The sequence below is a fragment of the Anabrus simplex genome, chromosome 1 (assembly GCF_040414725.1).
Source record: "Anabrus simplex isolate iqAnaSimp1 chromosome 1, ASM4041472v1, whole genome shotgun sequence".
Classification (NCBI taxonomy): Eukaryota; Metazoa; Arthropoda; class Insecta; order Orthoptera; family Tettigoniidae; genus Anabrus; species Anabrus simplex.
This window is the reverse complement of record NC_090265.1, coordinates 444,742,305-444,767,840: the sequence shown is the minus strand read 5'-3', so window position 1 is coordinate 444,767,840 and position 25,536 is coordinate 444,742,305. Positions and strand designations below refer to the sequence as shown.

Sequence of the window (25,536 nt, the reverse complement as noted above, 5' to 3'; positions counted from 1 at the left end):
TAAATAAATTATAACCTCCTCGAGAAAAATTGGTATGCGAATAGCTTTCCAAAATTTAACTAGATGCGAGAAAACATGAACTATCCTCTGAAATCACAGATGTACCCTGACATATCTTGAGGTGCATCACATTCTTACTTAATTTCAGTATACGGTATACCATTAAAATTAAGAGATCGTTTACTTCCGCTTTTATTTTTAACGAGTCAACAATTGCTATCAGCCACGTTATTTACGCATTTATTACGTAAACGTGTTATCCTCTTTCATTTCGAATTTTCATTAGAGGACAGCAATCGAAGGGATTTATTAATCGACTCCAATATCGCCTTTGCATGTTGACGAGAGAGCTTGCAAATGCACATAGCGCAAAAACTATACTGCACAGAAGATGACCGATCGTATTTTGTGGCAAACGTTTCAGTTTTGTTATTCAAATAGTGTCACCTATCCTAACTTATTTGTACTGTATGTATGATGAAAACATACATCAATAATTAATAATGTTATTTGTTTTACGTCCCACTAACTACTTTTTAAGGTCTTCGAAGACGCCGAGGTGCCGGAATTTAGTCCCGCATGAGTTCTTTTACGTGCCAGTAAATCTACCGACACGTGGATGTCGTATTTGAGCACCTTCAAAGAAAACATACACCAAGCGCCAGTAGAGAAATTATAACGTTCTCGCTATAAATTTACATGATAATAGCCTTTCAGTAATTTAACGGACGCAAGAAAATATCAACTAACCTTGTAATCAATGACACACACTGCCATATCTTGAGGTGTAGGCCTATCTCATTCTTACTTAATTGTGGTATTTAGCATTAAAATTAAGCGATCGTTTATTCAGCGTTTATCTTAAACGATTTAACAATGGTTATCAGACACGTTATTTACGCATTTATTACGAAAACATGTTCTCTTTCATTTTGTTTTTCCTTGCGGAAGAGCAGTCGACAGGTATTAATAATCGACTCCGACATTGCCTTTGAATACCAATATAAATGGTCCGTTATTGGACATTATAAATTTTCCAGCTAACTCATTCTTGGTTGCCTGCGTTTCGCCCTCGTGTGCTAAGTTAGGCTCGTCAGTTGGGACTTAGCACACCACCCAAGACGCAAGGCTAGTGCATACCGTGGAGGCCACTGCATAGGCTACTTGAAGCCACCAGCAGTGCCAATGCACTATGAGAGCTATGTCTCATTTTCAAAAATTGATGCCTGCCTGGCTATCAAATGATGTAGATGTTGATTCCCATACGAGGGCGCTTACGAGGGCAAAACGCAGGCAACCAAGAATGAGTTAGCTGGAAAATTTATAATGTCCAATAACGGACCATTTATATTGGTATTATAAATTTACTCATTCGGGACAAATATTTTAGGTTCCCTATGGGAATCAACATCTACATCATTTGATAGCCAGGCAGGCATCAATTTTTGAAAATGAGACATAGCTCTCATAGTGCATTGGCACTGTTGGTGGCTTCAAGTAGCCTATGCAGTGCCTTCCACGGTATGCACTAGCCTTGCGTCTTGGGTGGTGTGCTAAGTCCCAACTGACGAGCCTAACTTAGCACACGAGGGCGAAACGCAGGCAACCAAGAATGAGTTAGCTGAAAAATTTATAATGTCCAATAACGGACCATTTATATTGGTATTATAAATTTACTCATTCGGGACAAATATTTTAGGTTCCCTATGGGAATCAACATCAACATCATTTGATAGCCAGGCAAGCATCAATTTTTGAAAATGAGACATAGCTCTCATAGTGCATTGGCACTGCTGGTGGCTTCAAGTAGCCCATGCAGTGGCCTCCACGGTATGCACTAGCCTTGCGTCTTGGGTGGTGTGCTAAGTCCCAACTGACGAGCCTAACTTAGCACACGAGGGCGAAACGCAGGCAAACCAAGAATGAGTTAGCTGGAAAATTTATAATGTCCAATAACGGACCATTTATATTGGTATTATAAATTTACTCATTCGGGACAAATATTTTAGGTTCCCTATGGGATTCAACATCTACATTGCCTTTGAATGTCGAGATAGCTCGCTGGTGGGCAAAGCGAGGAAATAATACGGAACCGAAGATGATCGATCAGATGCAGTATAATGACTGGGTGCATAAATATCGGCAACAGAAAAAATCGAGCGCGCATAATCGCTCGTAATAACGAATGCATCAGTGATAGGGCTCTCGCTGTAACCGAAGGATAATACACAGTTTAATTTCCGGATTTTGAAGGGATGGACAAAACTTATAGTTATAACAGGGTTCTCGTTATATGCCGTCCTCGCTATAGTGGACTTCTACTGTATTTTTAAATACAGTAAAACCTCATTAAGACGTTTTTGCGAAGGACAAAGAAAAAGAATGTATTATGCGAGAAAACGTACTAATGAATATACGAATAAAAACTATCCAACAGGGATGTGGAAACACTAGATACAATTTATTCCGACATGAGGCCATTTTAAGTCTTGCATCCGCAGGTATAGTGAAAACTATAGTCATATCTACCATTTCTAAAGATGAGAGGAAAGTATTAAAAGGTGCGAAAAAAACAAACAACAGGGGAACAAATACGAAAACCTTTTCGGCTGGGGATTATAAAAACCAAGTACCGTTACGCTGAAAGATGTGAAAAACACCAGACAAATTTGAAAATTTGTGCTAACAAAAATATCAAAATAATATTGCAGATCACACACTTTCTAAAACATTTTTTTTTTTGCATCGCACCAAAACAGATAATTCTTATGGCGACAATGGATAGGAAAGGCTTAGGAGTTGGAAGGAAGCGGCCGAGGCCTTAATTACGGTACAGCCCCAGCATTTGCCTGGTGTGAAAATGGGAAACCTTGGACAACCATCCTCAGGGCTGTCGACAGTGGGAATCGAACCCACTATCTCCCAGATGCAAGCTCACAGCCGCGTGGCCCTGACTGCATGGCTAACTTGCCCGGTTCAAATGTTAGTAGAGCCTTTTATCTCGGAGCAGTGGGTTATTGAACATTATTTTCTGGTCACACTCTTAGACGATGAATTGGAGGTTACACTAACACATCTGCAACTGCAAGGAATGACTTTGGCTGCCATTTTAAATCGAAGAAAACTTCGACCAACTTGAGCGATCAAGTCAAAACTTGAAGGTGCGAGTTTCAACATTCGTGACCTCTGCACGCTCATGCCAGTCCACTTTGTGACAGATTTTAATTTTGTCTTCATTTTTAAGGAATTTTACAAACTTTTCCTTATCCATAACTAGGCTATCACACGGCAAATATACACCCAATTTCAAACCATTATGTTCCTAACCCAGATGCAGGCTATCAGGCGACAAATATTAACTAGACTTCACTGTACCACTCAACACAAAATACATTTCTACCTTCTGAATGGAATGTGAAATACAAGCATAAACAGGCCCACTCTGTTATTCACCAATTCACTGCTAACCGTCAAGCAAAACTGAACATTCCTGAGGCTTACGGCGTGCTCCCCGAAAGTGCAACTTATCCTTTGAAGTTCAGGAAGGCCTTTTTCCGTAATCCCGCAACTGTCGCGACAGCTCTTACCCGAGTTGGCAATCGCATTTCTTTCACAAAGGATGACAAAATCAAGTAACATTTTCAGGTCTAGGAAAAATGTGATCGTACCAAGAGGTACGAACACTCCTCTGGGATCCCAAAGTACCAATAAAATCAAAGCTGGTGATGCTCAATCAGTATTTCATACCAATCTTTACCTATGGTATTGAAACCTGCACCCTCACTAAGAAAGACTCATCAAGGTTGCAGGCATCCGAAATGAAGTTCCTTAGGTCCACAATTCAAAAAGCCAAACTGGACAAGTTGAGAAATGATGTGGTTAGGAAGGAAGCTAGGATTGTTACATCCTTGTTAGATCGGATCAGCAGGTCCAGACTGAGGTGGTTTGGGCATGTAATTAGGATGGAGCCAAAAAGGACAGCATATGTTAACTTGGAGCGGCATGTGGCAGGGAAACGGATGGTGGAAAGACCAAGAATCCAATGGATGGACATTGTAAAGATCGACATTGGAGATCGGGGAAGGACACTGGAGGACGTTAGACTGGAGATAAGTTAAGACAGAATGCAAGAGGCTCACCAACAGTACCCGGGAAACTGGAACTGTAAAATGATGATTTTTTTATTATTATTTATAGTATGATGAAAGGAGGAATATCAGCTATTTACAAAATATGTACAAAAATACACACACTCTCAAGTTCATAACATTATTCACAATACTACGTCCAGATGGTTAATCCACTCAACGGCTTCTTGTGTTAGGTTGTGGAGATCCTTCAATGAGCCTCTAAATGCTCTGAGGGGATATTCGAGCACTATCTGATCCATGGTTTGCTGTTCTTCACCGCAGTCGCAATGAGGACTTCCATCCCCACTTGTTCAGTATTGCTCCGCATCTTCCTTGGCTAGTCCTTATCCTATTCAGTGCACACTACTGTCAACGAGGTGAATGAAAGCCTGCTGGCTGCTCCCAAGGAGTTTTGGCTCTGCCACTGATGCCATCTTACTCCAAGAAACCCATGGTGAAGATGTCTTACAGCTTTTCAGCAGAGGAAGGATTCCAGGGTTTAAGCTTGTGGCTACATACAATTATCCCAAACGTGATGATGACGATGATGAAGTGGGTAACAGTGAAAATTCATGACGCCATAAGTGCGGTATTTTTAATACAGATTTTATACGATAAGAATCGGGACGATATAGATGTCGATTCCCATACGGTTCAAGTATCCCACGCAGTGGCCTCCACGGTATGCACTAGCCGGCATCTTGGTGTGTGTGCTAGGTGCCAACTGATCAGCCCAACCTAGCACACTGGGGAAAAACTGTGGCAACCAGGATTGAGTTAGCTGGAAAATTCACAATGTCCAATAAGTAGAACTTGTGTCCACATCCCGAGTTGATGCAGCTCTTTTCAGGCACACCCCCATTGGAGGTGAGCTGCATGTACAATTTAAACCACATACCAGCTCTCCTGCCATTCTTAAAAATCTGGCAGTACCGAGAATCGAACCCGGGCTCCCAACGACGGCAGCTAATCACACTAACCATTACGCTACAGAGGCTAATGTCCAATAACGGACCATTTATATTGGTATTATAAATTTACTCATTCGGGACAAATATTTCAGGTTCCCTATGGGAATCAACATCTATATCATCTGATGGCCAAGCAGGCATCAATTTTTTGGTAAAGAGATGAAGTCTCTCATAGTGCATTGGCACTGCCGGTGGCTCCAAGTAGCCCACGCAGTGGCCTCCTCGGTATAGCTAGCCATCGTCATGGTGGGTGTGCCAGGTAACAACTGATGAGCCCAACCTAGCACACAGGGCGAAACTCTGGCAACCAGGAATAAGTTAGCTATAAATTTTATAATGTCCAATAACGGACCATTTATATTGATATTAAGAATCGGGACTTTCAATTTACGACATGCTAAGCGGGAAAACGTGTTAATGAGGAATGCACTAACGAGAATAAGATGTTTCCACAGCACAATAAAATTAACGCTGTTGAGTAAATCAGCTAAAATTGAAATTAAAGAAAGAAATAAAGATAGAAAACAATAAGAGTTAACAATGAGCTTGATTGATACCATAATACAATAATTTAATATTTAAAGATAAATGATTAATATCATGTTGCAATTCATTCACATCATTTCAGCTACTTTATGGCTAACCTTCTCGAAGGCTTTTTCAAAATCTGTATATATTACATCAGTTTATATATTATGCTCAAGGGTACTGTACAGTAGAAATCCATTATAGCGAGAATTCATAACTACGAAAAAATTCTCGCTATAGCGGATTGTCATTATATGAGATTTTCGTAATAGTCTGTTAAAAACCTCCCACACATCAAAATCGGCATGCAACGACAATCAGTTTTGTTTAACACTTGCGTTTTCATTTGATTGAAGTTTGTTGATTAAAGGAGCCTAACATCGAGGTCATTGGCCCCTAATGGTACGAAATGAAAAGAAAATTAAAAGTCCAAAATCCTCCACTGACCAGAATTCAAAGGGTGAGGACGAAGAATGAATGGATGTATATAAATTTAAAACGATCAGTGGATCCAACCCACAGTGCCTCACATGCACAGAAGGTCGCAAAAAATATTGTATTACGCACCAAGGTACTGCTTTTATAGCACGATGCTGAATCTATTATGCTTGTTGAAATGGGTCCAAAATCCAGGTTATCGGCCCCTCATAATGGAATTTATGGCTAAAAAAGTACAACTAAGGTATTTGTCACGTTGCGGTACTAAACAAGAGTAGCGTAGACTTGCGGTATTTTACACATTATGGTACTACTCGCAAGTAATGAAATTCACACATGTATTACAGACCTACTATGTTTCGCACATTGCGGCGCCATTTACAGGCAACGCAAAACTATGATGTTCATCACCTAAGTGTACTAACCTCAGGGACTCTTATTATCCCGTGGTGTTCCTCATATAGTGGGTACTAACCATAGGCAAGACAGAACCATGGGTTCCGTCATCCCATGGTGTCATTCATATAGTGGGTGTCGCTCATATAGTGCTACTAATCACAGGTACTGTAAAAGCCGACGCGCTCACGGTTGCTACTAATCACAAACCTATTTGGTACCTAACATAGTGGTACTACACGCAAGGAAAAGCGACCCATGGTGTTCCCTGCGTAGTGGTACTAATCACGAGTAGTTTCATAGTTCTAGTTTGATCATCCGTTGGTCGCCCCGTTTAGTCACCTCTTACGACAGGCAGGGGATACCGTGAGTAAATGCTTCGCCTGCGTTCCCCACCCACAGGGGGTCACTTGCGTTTTCTCATATTTTCATAATTATGGTTTACTCAGTTATTTTTCGTAATTCACAGACAACGTGGAAGCCTATGTTCAATTTCATTCTAAAAAATTGGAGTAGTACCACTCCAGTTGATTCTGTGGCAAACGTTTCAGTTTTCTTATTCTATCAGCATCACCTAACCTAACTTAACCTCATACGAATTAAGAAAACCTATTTCAACTGCCAGCTTATTAATAATAAACTTTTTTCTATAAATTTACATGGGAATAGCCTTTCCAGAATTTAACCAGACGCGAGAAAGTACGGTGAAACCTCGTGAATGCGTTCCACATTATGGCAATTTCTCGCTTAGCACCTCATAAATTTGAAGTCTCAATTCACATCGTATTGAATCTATATAAAAATACGTCACGCAACTATCCTTCGGTTATTACGAGAACTCATATCACTGATGCATTGTTATTACAAGCGATTAAGTGTGTGTTATATGTCCGTTACTGATATTTATGCACTCCAGCAATTATATTGTATGCCATTGATCATTATCGACAATACCAAAACTATACCAAAGATGATCATTTTTGGTATAGTCTTCTCTCTATATGTACTAGCGAGCTTTTCTCTTGACGATCGAACTTGAAGGTGAGGTCGGAGTCTATTAGTTATACTCATCGACTGGTGATCTTTTAACAAAATTTGAAAAGAAGGAGAACATGTTTCTTTAATAAATGCATAAATAACACTGCTGATAGCAGTAGTTAACTCATTACAAATAAAAACTGAAACAAACGATCACTTAATTACGTAAGATCGTGATATACCTCAAAATAAGGTGCACTCTGGATAATTGATTTCAGAGGTTAGTTCACTTCATTAAACCTCGTTGGGATGTTTCTGCAGGGGACAAGGAAAGAGAATGTGTTAAGCGAGAAAACGTAAGACTGATATTTTACTTCATTTACATCCATCCTATACCACAGCTTAATACACATTAAAGGTCGATTGCAGAAAATGACTAGTTTTAAGCCTTAGATAACATCTACGAAAACAATGTCTAAGTCGATCATGATCTTCCATTTCATAAACAATGTTCAGCCGGTGTTTAGCTAGACCTCGTTTAAAGTTTCAAAATTGGTCCGAAAATGAAAATAGAAAATAGAAGTGTCTTCCATGCAACTCTGCTTGTTGCAACCAATGAAATTCATCGGTGTGTGCGCCGAACATTAGTCAGCTGTCATCATCTTACACATTACTCAAATATGGCTAAGCATAAGCATGACTTGCCCACAAATAATATGTATTTTGATGAAAATAAAATCTCATAATATTATCGACACAAAAGCGAAGCGCCAGTGTACGAGGAAGTGTACCTTTGATTATAGTATTGTTACAGTTAGTGTAATCGAAATAGCTTCTCGGAAAGTAACATAAAATTATATTACTGTGCAATAATGAATTGCAGCTTGCATTCAGGAGATCATATGTTCGAAACACACTATCGACAGCCCTGAAGTGGGTTTTCTGTAGTTTCCCCATGTTTACATCAGGCAAACACTAGGGCTGTTGTTATGGCCACAGCTCTTCCTCTCCAGTAGTTGCCTTTTCCTATCCCATAAAAGACCTATCTGTGCCAGTGCAAAGTAAAGCCATTTGAAATAAAAAATAGTTTTAGAAAACTTAACCAAATTAGAGCGATGATTATCCAAAAAAAAAACAACAACCTACCTTTTTGTTTCACTCTCGTGTGTGCTTACTTGGCAGTAAATGTAATAACTGAATCCCTCCCGGCTGATGTAGTCACAGCCCTCTGACGATCAGGACAAATTATTCTGATATGGAAGTAATCGAAGTAACCTATTACTCCAGGGAAATTAGCCCAAATATAATAAAATATATCGCTTGCCAAGATTTGTAGTAAAGTTGACAGTTACAAAACTGTCCCTTGTGTCATACGTTTCATAGTAAATAACCTCTAATTGTGATTCACTCCTAGAATTTGAGGTTAAACACTGTTCTCAACAGTGTTTAAACATGGCCGGTTGAACATCGGCTTTAGACAGTGTCTAAGTGACAAATAACGTCTTTGCAATGTGGCAGCCATACTTATACATTGTTTAACCGCATATAATGTCTAAATAACGTCTTTGCAATGTGGCAGCCATACTTCGACATTGTTTAACCTTAAATATCGTCTAAATACCGGTTCTGCAATCGGCGCTAACTGTCTCAGTGCCGATACCTAGCTATCCACGTCCACAGACATTCTTCTTTTCCTTCACCAGTGGTTTCACACATTGCACTTAACACACGAAAGGTTTAAGGAAACGCAAAGGTGGCAAAGGGCTAGAATGTCAAGGTAGTGGCCATGGCCTTAACGCACAGCCCCCAACATTTACCCAGTGTGAAAAAGAGAAACCGTGGACAATCACCTTCAGAGACATTTGTTTGAAGTCTTGGTAGTGTGTACCACAGGGTTTCGAAAGTAATAGCAGCCTTACTGCGCTGCCACACATCCAGATGATCAGCACCATTGCCATGACTGAAAACGGTCCAAGAATATGAACAAGCTTATGTAAGGTGAACAATATTCTTTTCTCCATTTCCTTTCAAACCTGACCTTAATTTTTGCATCTTCTTACCACATCCTTCAACAAAAATTTGAAAGCCATCATCATGACCTTTTAGAGTTTAACATTTGAACACATTTCTTACCTCCTTGGAGATTTTGATGATGATCTATGATTGTTTTCTTTATCCTTCTTGTCTCGGTCCCTGTCGCGTTCCCTCTCTTTATCTTTTTCTCTGTCTCTCTCCTTCTCTCTGTCCTTCTCACGATCTTTTTCCCTGTCCTTATCACGATCTCTATCTTTGTCACGATCCCGACGATCTTTGTCTCTATCACGATGCCGATCTCTGGATCTGCTCCTCTTCCTGTAAAAATAAATTATTAAACAACCAACCAATCTGAGAACACATTCTGATATTTTCCGTTAACTAGACACTCAAATACCTTCAAATAATTACAATGTTTTGTTAGCAACACAGGGTGAGTAAGCTATTTCAGGACTTGTATTTCAGTGCCTGCACAATGTGCAAATTAATTCCTGTACTTTTATCTTTTCAGAGCATTAATGTCAGACTATCAGCTAATGCAAGAGAAGTAAGCAAACTCAAAACACCCTCACAGATTTTGCATAGAACAAGAACACCACTTTTCTACAACAGGGGCACAATATTATCAATGCGAATGGCAGGGTGTCAATGAGAACCAATCTCAGAGATCTCCAGGTGTTCAAAGACATAATCCACAAAGGGGTTCACACTTGTCTCACTTCATATTCGACCATGAAGAAAAAAATAGACAAGGGTATCTTATTATGCAATATTAATCAAAAGAAATAAATGGCCAGTCATTTGTGTCTGGCAATTGAGCAGTAGGCCTACCACACAGTAAACCTGATCACACCATTCATTTGAATTTTCGTCTTGTGCTGCCAACTTCCCTGCCACCAGCAATCTGAGCAAAACTTTTTTAATGAAAAATTTTTACATCAGTATTAAAAGAAGAACACAATACCATATTTACTCACATATTTGACCCCCCCCCCCCCTTTTTTTTCGACTATTACAGCCAAAAAAAGTACAGGGAGGTCCCATATGCGATAAGCTCAAATTTTGTGCAGTGAACACGAGACTTCTAGGCTATATGAAAACCTACAACCTGTTTTCCAGTCAATGACCGGCTGCCAAGGCCTGTTGCACTCCTCCGGGGCAATGATTAATGACTGACAGATGAAATGAATGATAGTGGAGTGTGTTGCTGGAATGAAAGATGGCAGGGAAAACCAGAGTGCCAAGAGAAAAACCCATCCTGCGCAAGCTTTGTCCAGCACAAATCTCACATGGAGTGACTGGGATTTGGAACACGGTATCCAGTGCTGAAAGGCCAGCGCGTTGCGCCCTGAGCCACGGAGGCTGCACACTTCAAGGCTATAAAGAGCAATAAATTGTACATGTAATCATTCTACACTGTTCTTTAACAAACTTATGAATGTATACTGAATTTATCAGGCTATTTTTGTTGGAGGCAGTATTTCTAAATTTAAAAAGACAATAACTGGTGAACACATGACTTTTAGGCCTACATATAAAGTACATAGAGTCAGTTTTAGTTACTCTTTTATCACGTCATTCGTTTCATCTCATTAACTACCCTGATGAGATTTACGTCAGGAACAGCATTCGGTTGTAAAAACTTGTTACGAAAATTTGTCTCATTCGACCGTGAAGGCATAAGGGTATCTTATTATCGCACCATGCAATATTAATCCAAAAAAGTTAATGGCCAGTCATTTGTCTCTGGCAACTGAGCAGTAGGCCTACCACACAGTAAACCTGATCACGGCTTTCATTTGAATTATCATCGTCTTGTGCCGCAAACTTCCCAGTCACCGGCGTGTCGTCATTCCAAAATGATGTCATCTTCACTGCCACCTTGTTAGTCATGCACTGCCATCGAGAGCATTCAAAATCCCGTCTTTATGAAACTTTTAAAAATAGTTTTGTTCCCGACTATAGAGTCCAAAAGGCGAGAATCTATTCGCAAATGGTTTCTGTTATTCTCAGTTGGTGTGTGTGTAACAGAAGCCAACCCTTCCGAATAAAGCCGTGCTGTAGAAGCGTGCCAATACACCTGCTGATAACTAGCATATATTACAAGTTGTACTTCCGAATGCAACACACAATGACTTGAAGCATTCTTTGGATAACAGTAGCTGTTAAAAGCCAGACCTTAATTTTTTTTTTTAAAGTATATTTCATGCTTGTCCTCTACATTTATCACATCAGGGCTCCATGGCTAAATGGTTAGCATTGCTGGCCTTGGTCACAGGGGTCCCAGGTTCAATTCCCGGGAGGGTCGGGAATTTTAACCATAATTGGTTAATTTCGCTGGCATGGGGGCTGGGTGTATGTGTCGCCTTCATCATGATTTCATCCTCATTACAACGTGCAGGTCGCCTATGGGTGTCAAATCAAAAGAGCAGCCTCTGCCGAGCCGAACTTGTCCTCTAACACTCCTGGCACTAAAAGCCATATGTCATCATTATTATTATTATATCACATCAGGATTTACCTAAACAGCTATAACTGAGATAAGACAAACCCCATTGTTAAGGTGAGGTATGCTATCAAGTGCCCGGATAGTGCTACACCGAGCTCGATAGCTGCAGTCGCTTAAGAGCAGCCAGTATCCAGTAATACCAATATAAATGGTCTGTTATTGGAGGTTATAAATTTTCCAGGTATCTCATTCCTGGTTGCCAGCGTTTCGCCCCCATGTGCTAGGCTGGGCTCATCAGTTGGTACCTAGCACACCTACTAAGACGCTGAGTAGTGCATACCGTGCAAGCCACTGCGTAGGCTAATTGTAGCCACCGGCAGTGCCAATATCATCTGATAGCCAAGTAGGCATCAATTTTTGGTAATGAGACAAAGTCTTTCATAGTGCATTGGCACTGCCGGTGGCTACAATTAGCCTACGCAGTGGCCTCCACGGTATGCACTAGTCAGCGTCTTGGTAGGTGTGCTAGGTACCAACTGATGAGCCCAGCCTAGCACACGGGGGCGAAACGCTGGCAACCAGAAATGAGTTAGCTGGAGAATTTATAATGTCCAATAACGGACCATTTATATTGGTATTATAAATTTACTAATTCGCAACAAATATTTCATATTCCCTATGGGAATCAACATCTATATCAGAATCCAGTATTCGGGAGATAGTAGGTTTGAACCCCACTGTCAGCAGCCCTGAAGATGGTTTTCCATGGTTTCCCATTTACACACCAGACAAATGCTGGGGCTGTACCTTAATTAAGGCCATGGCCGCTTCCTTCCCACTCCTAGCCCTTCCCTGTCCCATCGTCGCCATAAGACCTATCTGTGTCGGTGCGACGTGAAGCTATTAGCAAAAAAAAAAAAAAAAAAGTGCTAGAAGTTCCACAACAGAAAGAATAAAAATAAAAGAGGTAAGCTTGCCGCATTTTTGGATATCTATAGGTGTGGTGGTAATGCATTTAATTATCATAATGTTTAATTTTGTACGTTCTGCGTTCATTGTCTTCATTTTTTTAATTAACCCATGGTACGGTATGATTCGTTTGGCATCTCCAAAAATCGTGAAAGTAGTCAGTGGGGGCATAAAATCATTATTATTATTTGTTAGGTATGTTGCCGAGTAAAACAATCGTTATGAATGGATCGTTTTTCTATCACATTTTAATCCTATTTCTCTCCAAAAATTACAAATATTGGACAAAGTTAAAAGACATTAAACGATCATGTTGTCAATGATCTTGTCAGCTATATTAATAGCAACAACCGTGAATACTGCTTAACCCTTTCAAGACCGGGTATACTCAAGGAGGGCGCACCTAAGAAGACCAGCCGTTGAGCATGTGGTATCGCGAAAAAAGACCAAGGCATTCGAGGCATATTTTTCACATCTACTTTCAGAAACGTATAACTTAGCCTGTAATAAACGTTTCTTCATGTTTACATTTGCACGTTCAGCTTGAAATCCAAAAAACTTGGACTTGCATTACTTTGGAAATAAGCCCTTCAATTATGACGTGATTTCTTGAGGGCAAATGAGGTCCAGGTATCTGCACAAACGGTATGCTATCTGCTGCTAAATGCCGAAATAGCAGATAGTATCTGCTGGTTAGTGCCGAAATGTCCAGCTCCATGGCTAAATGGTTAGCATGCTGGCCTTTGGTTCAAGGGGTCCCGGGTTCGATTCCCGGTCGGGTCGGGAATTTTAACTTTCATTCGTTAATTCCTATGGCTCGGGGGCTGGGTGTTTGTGACGTGCTCAGCATTAGATTTCATCATAAGTAGAGCCCCAACCTCACAGACGCACAGCTCGCGTATACGGCGTCAATTCGAAACACCTGCTCCAGGCCTCTCCAGAGGCCACGCGCCATTATTAGTGCCGAAATGAAGGTCATCTTGACCAATCTGGTGTGATACACTTGAGAATCGGCGAGTTGAGACAAGAAGATGGGCCATCCGATTTCTTAATTGGGGGGTGAATGAATGGCATAATGCCATGTTTGCAAATTAAACACTATCACTTGAGCTCAGATACACGACATCGAAGGGTGTGAAGTCATCGAGGACGCAGTGGTAAGTATCAGCATGATCAAGAGAAGCATGCATTTAAAGGTGGTGGTGGTGGTGGTGGTGGTGTAATGTATTGGGTTGGGATTATGCATGGCCATTGTACACCTTTGATAACAATTTTGAGGACCTTAACTGCCCAGTGGTGTACCAATGAAATTGTTTGACCAGGTATAAAATTCATTTTAATGAATTACAATATTCACACTCATTGAGGTACGTTAGTGAGGAACTTCACAACAAAGGCAGATATCGACATTTGAAATAACCAACTCATTCATGAACATGAACTGCACTGACGGGCTGAAAACTGTGTTTTTGTTCACCCATAATCTCTGCAGACACTCCCAGACCTCATTAGAATTGTGCAGATGAAGTCAATGTACTGATCGCAAGCATGCCTCAGTGAGTCATGAGACTTGAATAATGCCAAAGGAGACCATACACAGTACAAAGGCAGAGAGAAGAACAGACAACCTTCAATTTCTTTTAAAAAAAGAAGAAAAGCCCACAGAAATTGTAACCTTTTCATTAGTACTGTTTACTAACGTTAGTTATTGGAAGAAAAACATTTGAGTCTGTAAAAGTTTACATTTCCAGGTTGTGTGTGTCTGTGATACAATAAACAATGTTCTGCAACTTTATTATTGCACTGCATCCTTGATATTCCAAACTTTTCTTGCAGTGAATATAGTACACTACAATGTTGCTGTAAAAAACGCCAAGGATATAACAAAATATTCAGAATTGCAAAATTATTTTAATGTCGCTTCCCTTTTCCCTATTTAATGTGTGTTAAAACATTTCATTTTAACTAATTTCAAACTTTCAGTATAACAAATTAATAGTTAGCCCTCTTGCATATATTTAACTTTATTCTTTCAAAATATAATTGAACTTCATTCCACTTTAATCGCTGGGTACTTCGCATAACACATTCCAATATGCACCTAATACCATACAGTATGTTCAGCACGCTAATTACAACACATACGCAAAACTAGCCAATTACAAAATATCAGGGGAAGGTAGCCAAACAGCATAACAATGCTGATTAGTGGGTTACCTACCAAGCAGCATGTGAAGATTATGACTAGTTTCTTAAACCAAATGTATATTTTATTCAGTTATGGGATACATCAATATGTAAGATTAATTTCTTGCAAATAAAACACAAATTAAAGCCAATTTCCTGTGTAAGGTTTCCCAGGAGAGAGACACATCATACTGGAAGCAATACAGATGTTGAGTACTGCAAGGAAATCACTGAAAGAAGAATCATTGCAAACTGCTTTAGAATACCTGGAGTGGTTTCTGCAGAAGACTTCACAACAGAAAGTGAAGTGTGAGATGATGAAGAAACAAATGAAAACTGGAAGCTATTGAGTGAAAAGTCGGATGTGCAGATTACGTCAATGTGGACTGTGATGATGAAATTGTGGCAGACATTATGAATGATAGAAATCCATGTGATGAGTTGCCTGAAAGTTTTCTGACAGTTTGACTCTTGTGCAGACAATAAAACATTACACGCAGTCTTCAAGATTTTCTTCTGTCACAAAGTGATATACCAGAATCTGTCTTAAATTTATGAGGAGTGGCTTGGTAACTATCTTGAATGTACTTTTGTGTCTGGGAGAGTTAAGAAGAATATCACAGACTCTTTCAAAAAATTAAGTCCACAACATAGTGTAATGGAACAATGTAAAATTTTATATGGTGAAAATTTACAGAAAACCTCTTGCAGTTTCTGTTTATCATCACTTTGTGTACATATATCCTAATTTTCCTATCATTTAATAAATAATCCTTTTTATCTATAAATCCATGCTGAAGTAATGTAGGTCCTGCACCAGATAAAATAACAGGTTACTTTTTAAGAACTGACTTATCTGAGTATAACAAAATTTCACCATAACAAATTCATTTCTGAGGTTCAAAAAGTTTTCTTATACTGGTACTTTACTGTACATACATTTTATTAAACCTTCACTAAAGAGAAAAATATGAAATCAAATTATACTAAGTACGGTTTAACTCAATAGAAAACTCTTCTAGAACTCAAATCAGTTTACCTGTCTCTGTCTCTGTCTCTTTTGCGATCTTTTCCTTCATCTCGCTCTTTGCCTTTCTCCAGCTTATTCTTCAATGCTTCCTGAATTCTGTCCTGCTCCTCCTAGAAAATGTATCATACAAGAAAATCAATATAATCTATAGTAAAAAGAGAGGAGTATTGTGTACATGGAAATTATTTAATGCTAAACATCTGAAAACTACAGAACAAAATGCATTGTATTCCATCAATCATTAGAATGAAGTCCATATTTCATACAACAGAAACTAACATTGCTACATATTGATGGAATGTTGCATGTACAGGTGGTGATGATGACCACTATACTTGTTTCACATTCCACAAACTAGTTTTACGGCTTTTGGAAATGCAGAGGTATAGAAATTTTGACCCGCAAGTGTTCTTTTATGTGCCACGAAATCTATCAATACAAGGTTGGCGTATATGAGCACCTTCAAATACCACCAACTGAACCGGGATTGAACCCGCCCACTTGAACTTGGAATACCAGCACTCTACTGCCTGAGAGTTATACACAAATAGTCTAGTGATTAGTAAGTTAGCTTACTGTACCAAAGATCTCAGGTTTGATGTAACAGAAAGCGAGCAGGTTTCCAAAGATGAAATAATCCATATATTATGAAGAATTTAAAAAAAATAACATAGTATAGATTCCCGATTGTACAATAAAACTCTATGGTGTAACCTGATAGGAAAAGTCAAACCCGAGGCATAAGTTATCAGGTGGCTTAAATCAAGACTTATAGCAAGCCAAAATCATTTGGTGGTGGTGGTGGTGTTTAATGTTATACCATATACTGAATAATGAAGAGGTTGAATTATAAACAATGAGGTCCATGAAAAGTTAATGTGAAAGAAGATACCATACTCCAGCAAGGACAGGATACTGTTTAAGGGTGACTGCAAAGCAAAAACAGGAAGCATGACAACAAGATATCAGAAGGTAATGGGAAAAATTGGAGAATATAACAAAAAACAGATGTGGGCTATGTGAGGGATTCACGTGTGTATACAACCTTGAAGCCAGGACTATGCCAGGCATTATTTTTACATTGGTCAGGTTCTCAGCCCAAAATCGCTCGCAATTTCTATGAAACACTCTTCCGCCTTCTCAATACTTTACATTTTATTATAATTATGTACCGTACATGTTTCGAGAGCCACTGTTCTCTTCTTCAACGGTGCCAAAACATCAAACTAAATCCTTGGACTTGATACATTTGTACCATACATTCATAAACAAAACAAATTATACACAAATTTTGAAATCGTTAAAATATTCATTTTGTGTCTAAACTGTTCACTTACACTTAATATGTCATTCAATAAAAACTTTAAAAATAGAATAATTTTCAAATCATAAATTGAATAATACCTATTAAGTTAGTCAGTATATACTAAAATTTAAAATACTTTCTGCTCTGTTCTTGAAACTTCTCCTTTCCTTAAGTCCTTATTTACACACACACACACACACACACACACACACACACACACACACACACACACACACACAAAAATTAAATATCTAATCTCTTATTTGTTCCAATAATTGTCAATTAACTTACTGCTGCAGTTCGAAGACCTTCCATGTAAATCGGAATTTCTCCTCTTAGTCCTGTCCGACTATGCAAGGCATTTTTGACTGTTAAGTTCCTTTAAAATAAACAACCAACAAACCAACTTTAGAGAGGTTGGTTGGATCCTCAAATAGCACTACCATAGGTTATTCTGTTCTAAGGAAAAGGCAAAAACCGATGGCAGCGGAAAAATGAGGCGTACTACGCAAGACGAGGAGTGAGGCAGTTTGCCATTGCTTTCCTCACTGGGCCAGATGATAATGATAATAATAATAATAATAATAATAATAATATAATAATAAAATTATTATTAAATAAAAACCACAACCAGCCTCAATGGCTTAGGCGGGTAGACTATTTCAGTTTGCCATCGAGGCCTGGACTCAAACCTGAAAAGTGAAATTTATGCACAGTCAGGGCCAGTTTTCTCTGGGAACTGAGTACATAAGCTGCCCAAAATGAACCTCTGGAAAAACCAAATGTGTTCACAGTCCCCAAAGAAAGAACAGTTTCACTCAAAATCACAGTAACAGTTGCTCCACACCCATATAATGGGGACATAGAAAAAACTGTTTGTCTGTTGTGGGCGTAAACTTTATGAAGAGCACACAGATTGCTAAAAACGGAACCACCAAATATACTTGCACATGTTTTCTATATAGACCTATGATTTGTGTTGTATTCTACGCCTTTATCTCAAAATGTTAATATTAGCCATGTCACTATCAGCCCTGTTGTAGCCCTCTTCAGAATTTCCTGGAAGGGATGAGCGAGTCAGGCTAGCAGAAGTTTGGCTGGCCTGGGAGCATAAGACAGCCCCTGCTTGTATTGTGCTTTTTCTGGTAGGCAAAAGTGCGGTCAGTATCCAGTATTCGGGAGATAGTAGGTTCGAACCCCACTGTCAGCACCCCTGAAAATGGTTTTCCGTGGTTTCCCATTTTCACATGAGGCAAATGCTGGGGCTGTACCTTCATTAAGGCCACGGCCGCTTCCTTCCCACTCCTAGCCCTTTCCTGCCCCATTGTCGCCATAAGACCTATCTGTGTCGGTGCGACGTAAAGCAACTAGCAAAAAAATCCCTGAAATTCATTAATTGTTCCTGTTCTGGGCACACCCCGAAGATACTAGAACTTCATCACTGGATATATAAAAGCCATGAACTAGAGTAGTCGGAGCTGAGATTTCTCCATATTTAACGGCATTGTAGTAGCAGCAGTAGTAGTAGTGTGTTCTCGTTCAGTCAGATACAAGGGTTGGGGCAGTCAGTTTTTTCTCTTGCAGAAATGTGAATGGATCATAAACTGTTATTTGTCACATGGAAGTTATGCAGGCGTAGTATCTATTCACAAAAACAGATGGCTTTATGATTGCGTTGAGCAGCGCACATATATCAAAATAGCCATTCTGCAGGGAGGGGGAGGGAGGGGGGATGCAAAAGAATTGATGGAAGCCCATGGAAATAATGCCCTCTCATACTGTACAGTAGCATAATGGATAGGAATGTTTCAGCAAGGACGTGTGGCACCAGGTGATCAGCAATGCTCAGGACGACCTGTCAGTGTGCGGATCAACGTGGCATGTGCCGTTCCTGGAGGAACACAGACGATAGACGCTACTGGAGTTAGAGAGGGCAAGTGACATAGAGAAAAGAACCATCCACACGATATTGCGGGCAGAGCTGCAACTGTGAAAAATCGCATCGTGGTGGGTGCCGCATGTTACCAACGGATGTTCAACGGTGGATGCGATATGCAACAGGACAACTACCACTTCCTGTCACAAATAATTGTCGTTGATGAATTTTGGGCCAGGACATGTGAACCTGAACTCAGACATAAGTCCGTAGAGTGGTGACAGTGTACGGTGAACGTTGCAGGGGACTACTTTGAGAGCCATTAAACCCAGTTTTGTCATGTCAACTATATGTGTGCTGTGATGTAGGAGGCGTGCTTCACTGTAATTATTTTGCACCATGAAACCCGTATTGTTCTGTACACTACGATAATGCCTCACTGTAATTATTTTGCACCATGAAACCCGTATTGTTCTGTACACTACGATAATAAATATGTGAGGCACAAAGTTTGCGTGTTCTTCAATGTCCACACATGTAGTTCCCACCTTATCCTTTCATCTGTATGTGTCACATTTTCCAACCGGGCTGGTTTCTGTGAGAAAGAAAATGGTTGCAATGACTTTTGCCCCAAACCTCTAAAACCGTGTGTATGCGTGCTGATTTGATCATCCGAGACTAAATTAGTCCAATAAATCAGTTTGCGTTATATTCTACTTTATACATTTATTCTTCGAAACTTAAGTATGCAAGCGTTCAAATTATGGGCATCTTGAGAACCACCACAGATAAATTTTGATGTAAGCAGAAGAGGAATTTTAAATTTTATTTATTATTTACCTTGACAAATATTTCAATCATCACATAAAAATGTTTTCTAAATTTATCCTATTATCACACACTTTTGAGCATTCATCATCATTATGATGAGATGAGTGTTGCCCTATCTGCTGATTTCATGTGCCAACCGCTCTTTCATTATTTTTCTCCTCCCTCTGACTCTTGTCCAGGTAGGTTTATGAGAGCAGGATTGTTCACCAGGAAAACTGTAGCAGATAGCACAGTCTTCTATTACACACATGAATATATGATGTGGATAGACTTATCAGCTGCAGAATATAGTGTACTGTAACAATGTAAAATTGTATATGCTGAAAATGTATGTACAAAAAACCTCTTGCAGTTACTGTTTATCATTACTTTGTGTGGATATATCCTAATTTTCCCATCATCAAATTAATGATAACCTTTTTATATCTACAAATTCACGCTGAAGTAATGTAGATCCTGAACCAGATATAATAACAGGTTACTTTTTAAGAACCAAGTACTATTCTAACATTGTCTTAGAAAAAAATGAAGCAGAAAATACAATAAAGTAACTACTCATCAAATTAGCAACAATAAATTGAGTGACTAATAATAATAAAATTACAGACCATCTGCAACATACACGCCGTGTACTAGTGATATCCAGGTTTCACAATTTTACACCACAACGAAGCTGGTGGCATTGAATACGAAGGTGCTACTGAAAAAACCTGTGGGGATTCATGGAGGGATGTCCCTGATTTATCATATTACAAAGGTGTGGTGGATGGAGAGAGAGGAAATTTACAAGACGAACCCCCAGATGCCGCTTGTGAACCACGTGATTTGCAGGAGGATTCTGTAGTACACAGTTTAACTCTTTCAGTCCCAAACTAATTATAACTATCCAAAAATATTTTCTTGTTTAAAAACTATAATTTGGACTTAAAACAGTGTGAAAATACCAGTGTTTGAAAAATTTAATTCATGTTTTGTTAATCTGTATAAATGTACACATTTGGACTGGGGGGTTGAAATATTCAGTTGATTCTTATGTAACACCTTTCAGAGACATGGTATATTGAAGCTAGGGCTGAAACTACAATGCTACAAGCTAGCATGGTCGAAACTGCAATGAAGAACACAAGGAAGAACAAAGAAAACAAGCTGAAACAAGCCAATCACCAATCTGTAGGCATGGGGCAAAGGACCTAAGGCAAGGTCGGCGGTCCCACAAAAGATTCACATCAGGCAAATGCTGGGGCAGTACCTTAATTAAGGCCACGGCCACTTCCTTCCCACTCCTAGCCCCTTCCTGCCTCATCGTCGCTATAAGACCTATCTGTGTCAGTGCGACATAAAGCAAATACCGGAAAGAAAAAAGAAGAAAAAACACTCTTGTCAAGGAGGAACCGAGCAGAATGGCGTGCATAAAGCTTATCTTAATTGTAAAAGTTATATAAAAGAAATGTTATCCATGCCAAACCTTTAGCTGGTGAAAAATACATTAAGAATGCACCCAACAATTGCAAGGCAGCATGGGATGTTATAGTACAAGGAAACATCCCTACTCGTACTCAAGACACATTCCTCGATCCTGAAGAACTGAATAATAATTTCTTAAACTCTGTAAAAGAAATTTGAGATCAAATTAAGGCAACAGGTACATCTGCGCGTGACTTCCTTCATAATCAACATCCCTGCTGAAACACTTTCCACTGGGTTAAAATCACACCTGATGAAGTAATTAAAGTTAGCTTAAAATTATCAAACTCGAAGAGTATGGATTGTTATTGGTTATCTAATTACATCAACAAAAGAATAATACATTTGATTTGTAAACCTCTAGCTTTAATTTTTAATAAGTGTGTAAAGTTTGGAATTTTTCCTGATTTACTTAAAATTTCTAACGTTATTCCAGTATTTCAAAGTGGGGACAAACAATTTCTTTAGAACTATCGTGAATTCCCAATTGTTCCAATAATTTCTAAAATATTTGAAACACTTTTGTACAATCAACTTAGCAACTATTTTGAAACTTACAATCTCGTATCTGACAGTCAGTTTGTGTTTCAACAAGGTACCTCTACTACTGCTGTTCTTGAAATTGTTAATCGGATATTAACAGCTTTTGAAAACAAGCAGGCCATCTCTTTGGTGTTATGAGATCTAAGTAAAGCTTTTGATTGTATTAATCATGAAATTTTACTTGTACAGCTTGAGATATATGGTGTCAAGCAGGGGCATATTTTCCTTGCATGCAAGGCATTCATTGCATGTGTTATGATAGAACTGTCTGAAGTACAATTTTAGGTTTTTTCAAATCACCATTATTAATTTCATCTCTTACAAGTTCAAAAGTTTCGCACAACTGTACTCATTCCGTCGCTTGATTGTGTGGCACTGGTGTAGTCTCGCCATCAAACCCACTGTAAAAAAAAAAAAAGAGAGAGAGAGAGACAGAGCAAATAGAGAAGTTAAGGACATAAGACATTCAATCTTAAAATTGAATTCAGTGGTAGGCGTACATAGTTTTGAAACCCTCCGCATGACATCCCTGCACTTGAACTTTTGTCACCATTCACGTGGTACCCTCTGCCAACTGTTAGCACTTTTGGAGAAAGTTCGGAATGTCCAAGGTAACGCTGAGCGGGAAGCATGGATTACCCCTTGGCAAGACGAGCTATCTTCGATACGGATCCCATACGGATGCTCAATTTTTCAAGACTGGCCTTAACGACAATAGCCAGCCCAGAGCTGCATGGAGGATTTTTTGAATTTGGATTCTGTTGCTGTTAATCAAATCAAAGATTTGCCAGTATTTCTACACCTTCTTCTAAAGCAGATGTAGAAGATCCTTCCAGGCAGCTGAACTTGGTGAAAATAAAGATGCGCAACAGACTCACGTCAGAACTGCTTGACGCCAAAAACGCTCTTAGAAGTGTTAGAACGACCTGTTATACATAATTATGAATTCTCTGAAAGTGCCTTGTGTAAGGTATTCATATTCCAATTGCAACTACACCAGAAGAGGAACCTAAGCCTTCTCATTTTATTTAGGTTATGTTGTTATTCATCCATTCATCTATTTAATGTTTCATTATTTTCCCCATGTAGAACTAGTTCACAAAATTTCATATAGTGACATTTTAACCAAATTAGTGACTTCATGATAGTTGGCAGCACAATCTAGCAGCTGCCCTAGTTCAGTAAAGACAGCTCAACATACAATTAAACTGAGTGAGCAGGTCTATTCAATTTAGAGCAGTAGCTTTCTTGCATAAATAAATAAAATAGCATGAATACTCTTAAGGGTGTTGATGTGGACAAAGAGTGTTATAGGCTAATTAACAGAAAAGTTAGGACATATAGAGTAAGCTGGAATAACAACTTTATTAAATGCAGGATGTAATTTCAACAAATAAAAAGGGTACTTTTCATATTCGTTACATCAAGCCAAATAAAAATAAAATCAATTTGAAAATATATGAAAGTACCAAGCTATATCGCTGTTGCGTCTGAAAATATTGGTATGTGACAATGTTGTCGAAGAAGTACTGACACGTAGCAGATATATCATTAAGAACAATAATATGATAGAAATTTGCACAATATTGAACCATAGATAACTAGACCTTACAGGCCAGAGTTCTAAGCTGAAAGATTTCACACAAATTTTCTGGGTACCACACAATGATTGCAAGAAATTTTAATTTTTTCTGGCAATTTTCCTAAAGAGCCATTCAGTATATTGAGCAAAGTCTATGGACAATATTTTGATATAGGACAACTTAAATCCCAATTGAGGGCAATGTTCACTTCTAAACACTTCAAAGATAAGACTGCGGCTCAAATCCAGAAGTTCGTATTGACCAGTGGTCTCCATAGTGCACACTGGTTACAACTATTCCCGCTACATCAATGTCTGTAGAACACACTTTTTTTCTGCCCTAAAGCGAATAAAATCCTTCGTCCGCAATTCTCAAAGTCAGAGTCATCTCTCTGCATTAGCAATGATTTCTATATTGCCATTAATGCTTTCAAGGCCCGTACTTATAGACATGATATTGTATAGGCTTTTGGACTTGTGCCGCGTCAAGAAAATAAGGTGAAATTCTTAACGTTTCGCAGAGCACAATTTTCTGCAAAATGTTAAGAATTTCACCTTATTTTCTTGACACGGCACAAGCCCAAAAGCCTATACAATGTCATGTCTATAATGATTTCTATAGATAAGGATCCTCCCACCGAGTTGAAAATAAGTGAGGACTTCTACAATGACGTCCCCAAGGAATTGTGAGAAAAGAATCGCAGAGTCGATTTCACCTACATGTAATTAGGGTGAGCAGAATTGGATTTTACTAAATACATTGTGCTACTGCATGGTTACTAGTTGTATGCCTCCATGGGGAATTCAGGATACGCCACTGGTGTCTAGTATCCCTCACTACACATAATTAAGTCGTACTTAAATAACAGATATCAGTTTGTCTCGATTAAAAATAGGTATTCCACTTGAAGAAAGTTACAACTGGTGTGCCACAGGGCTCTGTCCTCAGTCCATTTTTATTCATTCTGGCATGAATGATTTACTGCAAAATGTCACGGCTCATGCTCTTGTATCCTATGCGGACGATACAACATTAATCACAAAACATCAGATCATCTCAGGTTTGCATCACATGTCGCAGAAAGCTCTTGCAACTGCTATGCATTGGTTTTCATCCAATAGGCTGTTGTGCAATCAAGATAAAATTCAATTTCTCACACTAGGTTTATCCAAAGATATTGAAAGTCAGTCAGTCAGTCAGTCAGTCAGTCAGTCAGTCAGTCAGTCAGTCAAACTTTTAGAGTTTTCATATAGATGCCAAATTGAACTGGGAAACACACATTGATCATGATTGTAAAAAAAACATCACGAGCAGCCTATTTGATATGGAAATTGAGGGATTTAGTTAGCAGTGACTACCTAAGGACAGCATATTTTGATCCCTTTCAGTCACACAATACTTATGGAGTGTAATTATGGAGGCATTCTTCTTATGTATATAATATTCTTCTGGTACAGAAAAGGGTTGTCTGCACAATGTATAGGGCTGGTGCTGTTGACCAATGTCGACCTCGCTTCATTAAGCTTAAAATACTGAGAATTATAAATTTGTATATTTATATATCTTTGACATATGTTAAAAACAACATAAATAAATTCAGTACTAGAGAAAACATTCACCTTCATGATACTAGAAGCAAAGCAGACATTGACATCCCAATTCCAAGGCTGTCAAAATGCTGACTCATATAAAATCAGTTGTTTAAGACTATTTAATAAATTACCACATTCCACACGGTCCAATCCCTTAAGTAATTTCAAAAGGAAAATGTACGATTAATAGAAAATGCATTCAATTAATACCTCTGAATTTTTAGAAATGCA

The 25,536-nt window shown here is 38.9% G+C and overlaps 1 protein-coding gene across 3 annotated transcripts in view; it reads right to left on the bottom strand.

The window, feature by feature from the left end:
- Positions 1 to 25,536, bottom strand: part of Srrm1 (Serine-arginine repetitive matrix 1) — a 638,713-nt gene that overhangs the window by 395,220 nt on the left and 217,957 nt on the right. For all 3 annotated transcript variants that reach the window (XM_067135198.2, XM_067135197.2, XM_067135199.2), the window contains exons 5-6: positions 16,120 to 16,220; positions 9,575 to 9,793 (exon numbers count right to left, since the gene is read on the bottom strand). In XM_067135198.2, coding sequence (XP_066991299.2) covers positions 9,575 to 9,793; positions 16,120 to 16,220 — 320 coding nt within the window. The remainder of the gene's footprint in view (positions 1 to 9,574; positions 9,794 to 16,119; positions 16,221 to 25,536) is intronic.